This window comes from Penaeus monodon, chromosome 11 (genome assembly GCF_015228065.2).
Source record: "Penaeus monodon isolate SGIC_2016 chromosome 11, NSTDA_Pmon_1, whole genome shotgun sequence".
NCBI lineage: Eukaryota > Metazoa > Arthropoda > Malacostraca > Decapoda > Penaeidae > Penaeus > Penaeus monodon.
This window is the reverse complement of record NC_051396.1, coordinates 33,349,387-33,359,046: the sequence shown is the minus strand read 5'-3', so window position 1 is coordinate 33,359,046 and position 9,660 is coordinate 33,349,387. Positions and strand designations below refer to the sequence as shown.

At 37.4% G+C, this 9,660-nt stretch overlaps 1 protein-coding gene across 1 annotated transcript; it reads right to left on the bottom strand.

The window, feature by feature from the left end:
* Positions 1-6,361: 6,361 nt before the first annotated feature.
* LOC119578935 (oxidoreductase HTATIP2-like) lies at positions 6,362-9,547 on the bottom strand (the record flags this gene model as incomplete). Its single annotated transcript, XM_037926614.1, is given in 1 exon segment — positions 6,362-9,547. A coding segment is annotated over 1 exon segment (168 nt), but the record flags the coding sequence as incomplete, so codon positions are not given.
* Positions 9,548-9,660: the final 113 nt, after the last annotated feature.

Sequence of the window (9,660 nt, the reverse complement as noted above, 5' to 3'; positions counted from 1 at the left end):
TATATGTATATATAGTTTTATTATGTATATATATGTATATATATATTATATATATATATATATATAGAATTTATTATATATTATATATATATAATAATATATATATATATAATTTTAATATATTCCCAAGAGTCGGTCATCTTAAGCAAATAGAGTATTTACAAAACTGGGCAGAATGCTTGCACAGCATTATTGGAATACAGAGTAAGCAAAGCATCAATATTAACCTTTGTTAAAAGTTTCTATATTACTGTAAAAATATATTGATAGTGGAGAAAATATATGCTGTAATGTATTTTACATTTGCATATAGTTTTTAAATAATATGCAAACATTAGAAAAATATGACGCTTGAATATATTGTTTGATGAGATTATTTGTATGTGACCATTACAAAAATCCCCTCAAGAGTTACTTCCCTAGCCTTAAATTTTCATACCCCCCAGTTCCTTGCTCTTTGTTGATATGGGGTGTGCTTAGGAGACAGAGACTGAGACCCTTACCTTGGACCTCAAGCTTGCCAACTAATTTTGCATTCTCTTCTTCAACCCCTTCCTCTATCCACTTATCCTAATCACTACCTCATATTTACCCTTTTTGCCACAATACTTTGTCATAATGCTATATGACCTTTGATGTCTGGCACATTTTTTTTAACCATTAACCATTTCCCAATGGGTAATATTCATAGTGGCCCGGGCCCTGCTGCCGGGGGCTTATATCGTCACCCTAGCATGCGCGACCACTCATGCCAAATACCAGCATCCCTTGCCGTTTCTTCGTAATACTACGAGTATATGTTGTATTTTCAGTTATCATTATTTCTAAAGTCTCTGTTTGCCATATTTCCTGATAAATCAAGACTGAAGGATATTTTTGTTGTTATAGACTCCATAGTTGATCATTATTTGCTCTATAGTCTGAATAAATAAGCAGTGTGTGGTATCATGGAGTTGAAATCGTAATTTTTTTTTTGTATAGTAAAATGAGAAAGTGTTAAAAATGACTCATGGCATGTCCATAGATACACCATGGCATGTACGTACATGCCCCTGGCAGATAGTCCAGCCATGCCATGGCATGTACGCACATGCCACCCGTCGGCAAAGGGTTAACCATTCTGGGAATCATACTTCCTGCATCAGATCTCTTGATTATTGAGAATTTCATAAAAGTTTAAAGTTTCTGATTGTCTTTGAATATTTTATCCTTATGCAGAAAAGTCATTACCTATACTGGGAACACAAATTGCTCATCAATTTTTTTTTTTTAACTGTCATTACGTATCTTCCTACAGAGGGGTGAGTGTAGATATAGTTGGATTGATTAAGAAATTGATAGAAATAATAGGGAGTAAATATAGAAGTGTGGTTTTAAGGTAAACTAACATTCACTGACAGGTCAAAGGGGAAGTGGGGCCTTAGTGTGAGAAATTCCACCTCCACAGCAGAGTACTAGCAGGTCGCACAAACTTTTGAATAATTTACACAGCAATGTAAATACAGTTGTCCCAAATTTGAAAATATATTAGGTGAAATTATATATGCACACTACATTCCTCATTTGATCATTGTTGTTGTAGCCTTGTCATGGTTATATCTGAGTCCCAAGCTCCTGTATTATCTACCCTGACAGACATTACTGGCAACCATTTTCATATCCCTGATTGCCCTGTCTATGACAAGGATAGGTCGAACAGTGAAAACAACCTACTACCCTGCCTCTTTGACTATGATGCAGTATCAGTACAGTGCTACACTATTTCTCTATTTTCTTAAAGCTGATACCTCAGACTCGAACTTGTAATAAGGGCAGATAATACATTATGGGAGCCATGATCAGGTTGGGCACAAAGAGGCCAATATAAACCTCAGTATCTCCTCAAGATACTCCTGATGCTGGCCTCAACTTCTCTTCCTGTTGCACAAAGCAATTTAAACATTTCACCACATCTGCAACCACATTCTCTTCAACACCTAACTCTTCCTCTGCTTCTCAGATGTCTGTCTCCTCTTCTCTTCCTCATAAGAAAACCTCTATTTTTCAGAACTGCCCACCCATTTTTCCTCCAGAAACTCTTGAGGGCATCGAAAACTTCCTAAACATAACCTAAGAAAACACTCCTCTCACTCATCCATCCTTCAATCTCTTTACTCCCATTCCTTCTGCATTCAAATTGATCGTTGACATCCATTCTAATGCCCCAACCTACCCTTCTTCCCACTCCCATCCTTCCATTCTCCTCGGGCACCCCACCCCCTTGTTTCCCCATTATCCCTTTGGCTCCTGGATGCTCACATGACTCCTATTATATCACAACAGTCTTTCCCTGGATCCTTCCCCTCCTCACATTCCTCCTGAAACTTCACTTCCTTACCCTAGTCTCATACCTCATTCCCCGGGTTCTTTTTGTCCTACTTCTCTAACGCCCATTTTCTACCCTCATTACCTGTTGATTGCTTTATGATGTTCTGCACTGTGATCCTCAGCATTGCTCCTCTTTCAGGTTTACACATTGTTTCCTATCCGGGTTTACTGCAGCCTTGTCCTATCTTTACCAATCCCCCAACCTGTTGGGACATCCTTATAGAATCCCCCATTTATCCTTGGGCAATGTGTTCTGCCTCAGACCCTAGATATCCTCTATTTGTTCCAAGTGCCACATTTTGTTTTAATCATAAACTAATTTTTACCCTTTTTGCGACACTACTTTTCTGGAGTTCTATATAACCTTTAATGTCTAGCACATTTATTTCAATCATTAACCATGAACTGTATTTCCTACTGAAAACATATGTGACTAGATTTCCTGCTTACTACTGATGTGATGGTATAACATTATTTAGTTTATAAGTACTTGGAAAATACCTCTGAAATATCAGCTATCTCCAGATTTGCTCATTCAAAAACCTCAACCTTCAGTACTTATTCCTTTGGTACCTAGCACTCCTTTATTATACACTTAGAGACTTTATTTTCCTCCTCCCCCATTCTCTCCCCCTCTCTCTCTCTTCCCCCTCCCTCCCTATATAGCAGAAGGGATAATGGGGAAGGAAGGGGGGATGATGCATGTGAAATGGGGGAATGGGCTGTTTTGGGAGGGAGTGGGAGGAAGGGGTTTAGGGGAACATTAGGAGGATGGATGTCAGCAGTTACTTTGAGGGTAGAGGGAATGGGAGGAGCAGAGAGGTGGATGAGGTGCAAGCATGTTATCTCGGGCCATGATTGGATAGTTCTGAATGTCTTTGAGGGTTTCAGAAGTGGATTTGGTTGGGGAGGTCTGAGAAACAAAGGTTTTCTTATGAGGGGAAGAAGAGGTAGGTATCTAAGGGGTAGAGGTAGAAGTAGGTGGAGGAAAGGGTGTAGTAGTAGAAGTAAAGGTGGAACATTTAGATTGTCTGCTAAAGGTAGAGCGAGGAGGGAGAGGGATAGATGTTGAAGCAGTGGTAGAGATGGGGTGTCTGGATTTAGAATTGCAAAAGAAATTGACTGGAAGAGGAAGTGGAAACATAAGATGGAGGAGGAATTGATGCAGGAGGGAGTTGTAGAAACATCTTGGTAGGAAGAGTTGAGGAGCAGAGTGAATGGCAGCACTGGAGTAGGAAGTAAGAGAGAAACCTCATGACCAAGTAGGGCAATTAGAGGGCATTGGGCTGTGGAGCAGCAGTGTTTGGCAGAGTGACCTAGATTCCAACAATTCTGACATTGATAGGGCAGGTTGATATGATAGGCATTATCCACCAATATAAACTTTATGAGGGGGAAGAGTCATGTCTACAGAAAGTAGTCTTGTCAATATTAGTGGAGGACTTATAGCAGCCTCTTGAGGAAATACATTATGAGGCAGGCAAGTAAGTCTTCTCTTGTTGTAGACAGGCAGTTCTTGGGGAGATGGAGACAATTTTGGTACTACTGTGGGACGGATGGGTTTGGTAGTGAAGTCAGTCAGGGTTCATAATGCTTTAGCTTGGGATCTGGATGTTACTGTGACAAGGCAGGAACAATTGGGGGTGGCTGCAGAAGGAAACTTTGCCATTGCTGGAAAAGGAGAGTGTTATCAGAGTAAGGAGCTATAGAAGGGATAATGTAAAACTGATCCCATTTGGCTGCACAAAACAGTATTCAAGATACGTAGAGGTGGGGGGTTGTAGATGGATGGAGACACATGGAAGAGATAGTAGTGGTGAAAGAGATAGTACTGCCGAGAGGTGGACAATAAGGCTGCAGAGTAGTAATAAAGGAGAAGGGGGTAGTAGATGAAGAAAGGAGTAGGAGATGAAGTAGAGAATATTAGAGGATGATGAATGTTATCTGGAGGTTAAGTAATGACCCTAGTGGATGGTTTGACTGGACTGAGGTGATAGTAGGTGTTGAGGAGGGGTAGAAGTAGCAGTGTTCAGAGTCCTGGTCAGTGGAGAGCCTGGGATCGGGGAACCAGTAGCATTAGTCAGTGTGGGTAGATGATAAAGAGGCACAACCCTCATTGCCCCTAATAGGGGTACAAAATCTTTATTACTGGCCATGGTAAGCCTGGAGTAAGTTGTGGAGAGAACCAGTCAACCCTTTAGGGCCCTAAGAGGTGGACTGTTTCTCTTCCCAACATACTCCAGGCTTGAGGTATGAGGGCTAGACAACTAAACATGCCCATGACTCCCCTAGGCCCTTCATGGCTGGCACAAAGTTACCTCTCATCCTTTTAATATGGCTCTTACACCTTAGGAAGTGGATAGTAGAAAGGATAGGAGAAGAGAAGGAAATAGAAAGGGAAGAAGAAAAATCTTGCAAAATTAGTTGAGCCAAGGGCTGAGGTCCAAGGTAGTGGTGAATCCTAGCACTGGGTCCCAGTCTCTCTGTCTCCTAGGTCTCCCCATGGCAACAACAGCAAGGGATTGGGGGGGATATATACACAAGTATACAAATACACATATGCGCGTGCGCACACACACAGACACAGACACAGACACACACACACAAAAAAAAGAAAAAAAAGTGAAAATGTGATTAAGTAGTTTTTAACACTTATTCTCATTCTTCCTACACAATGCATTTCATAAAAGCTTCTCGGGCTTCCGAGGTTAGCGTAAAAAAAATTACGTCGGTAAGCGACAACATTGGCCAGAGATATTATATAGTATTCACGAAGTGATGATGTAAAACCATGTGAAAATACCAATATGTATTTTATCTTATAAAATAACTTGGGGGGGGGGGGGGGGGGGAAGAAAGAAAAAAAGAAAGAAAAGAAAGACAAGAAAGAAAGAAAGAAAAAAGAAAAAAGAAAGAAAGAAAGGAAAGAAAGAAAGAAAGAAAGAAAAAGAAAGAAAGAAAGAAAAAAAACTACGGTTTCAACTCCATGATACCACACACTGCTTATTCTATTTAGACTATAGAACAAATGATGGTCAACTATGGAGTCTATATAACAAAAATATCCTACAGTCTTGATTCTTTAGGAAATATGGCAAATAGAGACCTTAGAAAATAATAATAATGAAAATACAACATAGGCTCTTAGTATTACAAAGAAAAGGCAAGGGATGCTAGTATTGGGCATGAGTGGTCGCACATGCTAGGGTGGCGATATGAACCCCCGGCAGCGGGGGCCACTATGAATACTACCCGTCGGGAAAGGGTTAACCATTAGATTAAGTGGACAGAAGAAGGGATGAAGAAGAGAAGGAAAAGGAAAGGAGTAGAAAAGACCTTGCAAAATTAGTTGAGACGAGGGCTAAGGTCCAAGGTAGGAATGGTCCCTACATTGGTCCTCAGTTTCCAACTCCTAAGCCCCCCCATGCAAGAGACTGAGGGGGGGGGGGAGGGCACTGAATGGTAATGTGATCCAATAGGCCTATAAAGTAACCATCATCCCTATTTTGTATCTGCTTTTGGCCAATCAAGTTATTTGAACTTTTTTTTACTTCTTTCATGAATTTAAATTTTAAAACAATAATGTATAATTATTTTACATTAGTATGATAGTATGTTTGAGTAGGTATTACATTAAGTGAGCTTTAAAAGTAAATTAGAATATGATGCTGTACCATCAAGGAATAAAATCATAAGAATATTTAATACTGTGTAGTTAGTATCACTGAATGCCTTTGTTACTCCATTTTCTTATTAATATCATAAATTTTTTCTTTTATATTAGTTTTATATTGTTATTACCCTCACCATTCCTTGGCACTGCTTTTTAGAGATAATGCATTCTGCTGGGGCAACCTAAGGGTCTCCTAACATGTGGGTTCAGGACCTGCCACAATAAAAGGATAATGAGGGCTTCCACTCAGGGTAACAGTCTTGCTCTTAAAGAGCTTTTCATAGAAGTTCTCTACAGGTGATAGGATAGTGGCATACAAAATCATCTTTTGAATTTACTCTCATTCAAGTCTGTAAATGGATACACATAAAATACAGCTGCTTAAATATGTAAGTGATGTGTTGTGTGATTTATTTAATGTTTAAATAAATAAAGCCAATAAACACTTAGCAACCAATTCACTATAGCACCAAAAATTAGCACAATAATAATCATTACATAACACACTGATAACAGTAATACAACCTTTAACTTTCACAGTTCTTTATTCCCTGAGTCTGACCTCTAAGCATTGTTTAAAAAAGAAAGAAAAAAAAAACTATAAATGGTAGGGAGAACTGTGAAACAGAAAAAGTATATTAAAGTGTTAACTTTTTCATACAAATCCAAACTTTATATTCTCTAAATACTTTAGAAGTTTGACTTGCAATCATGGGAAAATCTTCAAGCATAGACAAAGTCAGTCTGCTCTCAACATAATAGATTGTAAGTAAAAACAGGAAAATATACAAAGTTAACACTTACACAGTATATAAATTAATGGTTTTCTGTATCTGGTGTGAAGAAAGGCTTCCCTACTACATGCAATTTGTAACCAACTCTCAGCATGAGGCATGTACACAACCCAAACACAAACCAAGCCAGGTGCTTTGTCACCCACCCAGAAATAAAGTGCTGTAATAAGAATAACAATACTTTAACAATAACAGGATTAGAATGGCTTACATCTAGTTAAACAGGGTGACAGCTGCAGACTCAGAAATTTGAAACAATAATGGGTGTACTGTGCCACTGTTAATTACTATGGTCTCACTCAATAGTACACACAAACTTGGATCAACAGGACTGTCTGATTATCAGACTTTCCCCATTGCTAAAATCAGTTTTTAGATGTTCAGACATCCTTGTATTGAGGTCTATAACCTCGAGGGAAACTGTCTGTTTATAATAATTACTTTTTAATTTTTTTTTCTTGAAATACAGCCAATTCATACAAGAGGGAGGGAGAGGGAGTTGGTGAGAGGGAGGGAGAGGGAGTGGGTGAAATAGTGGGTGAGAGAGAGGGAGAGAGAGAGAGAGAGAGGGGGGGAGGAAGGGTAATACAACTCACTTAAGCACCAAGCAGGTAAAAACTGACAAACTTCTAAAATGGAGCTGAGTAAGTCTAGTTATTAATGTAAATAGGTTAACTCTCTGTGAATATTAACCTAAGACTTAAATGAGATCTGGAAACCTACAATACAACTTCTGTAGAATTAGGAGCATCTTTGCTACTTTGAAAGTGGATGCAGACAGACTCCAGTCTGACAATTTGCCTAAAAAAGAAATCTCAAGAAATATGACTATTCTGCTTAAGACTGATATCACAACAAACTTATTTTGCAAACATTCAAATGTTAGTGGGAAAATACAGAGAAAATTGCAAATTGTTGTATAAAGAACTATCTTGCAAAATCATTGGTAATTATCTTTCAGTAACACTATTTCCAAAACCTGCAGTTCACTTTAGTGAATACCTTTCTGCAGTAGCCTTCTAACTATTTCAACTTATTTTAAGTAAAAGTCTCACCAAAATTCTCAGATTTCAAATAAGTATATGTATAATGAGTAATACCAACATGCAAAAACTCACAGATATCACATCCAATAATGTGATAAAATCATGTATCTAAAAACATCTAGTCATGATTCATGCTCTTCCTTTTCAATATTACTGAATATTAAGGCATTTAGTCCTTAAATATAGGCAATTTTCATAATAAAAGGCCATCATATTATAACATCATGAAATTCACCGGTTGGTAATTTACAAAAAGGTCTAAAATCTGAGCACCAATTGTCACTCTATTGCTATGATATTTCTCACTACTAAGTAAGGCAATAGCATTTCTTCCCCTTGCCTACAAAAGAACTTTTCATTCATCTAAACCTAAGCCTAAAATTAGAGTAAGTGGGTTGGTCCACAGATCACATGTCAAGCAATAATGACAATTTTTCAGTATTTCATTATGGGTGATAAAGTTATACTTTCAATGAAAAGACCAGTAAATGTATTCCTAAATTTCAAGAAAATGAAATAGAAATAATCAATAAACTTTTAACTGACTATGAAATTCAATTCAAATTACAAAGGAATTTTTTTGAATTTCAAGAAAATATAAACTTTAACTATATTAAATATTAAGTAATAAAAATCACAACACCCATTAACAGAAAAATGCACCTTATTTGGTAAAAGAATCTGGTTCTTTTTTGCCCCTGGTACTGGGTATATGCACTGTCCACTGTAGTTCTCTTTTGACTATTCTACATACTCAAAGATGGATTCAGAAGTGCTTAGTCACCAAGAAGTTAGTTACTAGGCCTAATTGACCTTACCTGTTTAACACATTGCTTGAGTTACTGGGATCTGTTTTATTTTTCTTATACTATTATTATCATTACCAATATTATTATCATCATTGGCATAATTATCATCATATTGTAATAAATAAACCTTCATAAAAAATATCAAATTATAGGGTAAACAGACGAGATCAGGTAGGCCTAGAAAATTACTCCTTGGTGACTAAACTTTTGTGGAGCTATCTGTGCACAGAAAATCAATAAACTGAAATCACAGTGGACACTGAGATGGCATGTATATGTCATTCCAGTGGGCTAAAAGCATATCTGTAGTAATAAAATAATGCTTATTTTTAAAACAAAAAGAACCCCATAAACGAATAATTTAACCACTGCCATAAAAAGTATATAGCAATAATAATGTAACAATTCCTAAAACCAAAACTGTAATTATGTGGTCTTAATGAAATTCAGGCATATTTCTGCATATCTGTGTGACTGAATTGTAAAATTCAGTGTTTAAACCTTAAGTGGCTAAATAACAGCTTTCATGTACATAACCATTATCTCTACTGTGATTCCTAAATATGACATCCTGAATGGAACATCCCACATACAAAATTTAGAAACACGAATCCCTAACATATTTATCTCTTTTTTAACACATTCATTAAAATCCTTAAATGCAAAGATTGAGGCCATGTTAAGGTCTTCCTAATCAATTCCAAGTCTAAGGATATCCGCATTTTCCAAGATCTCAACCTGAGTCTCTTCTGCCTTTTCCGACGTTTGCTGCTCCAGAGTATTGGCCACCATTGCACTGGCAACTGTGTCTGTGCCAATGCTAATCTTGTTTCGCCAATCAAAGCCACGGACAACAATCTGTAGCAGAAAAATTATAGGTTGTTTAGCCTTGAAGTATACTACAGAGGATGCTATTTTTATCTAATTATATCTTTTTCTGAATTGAGAGTGAAATGTGTTTTCTACATGAA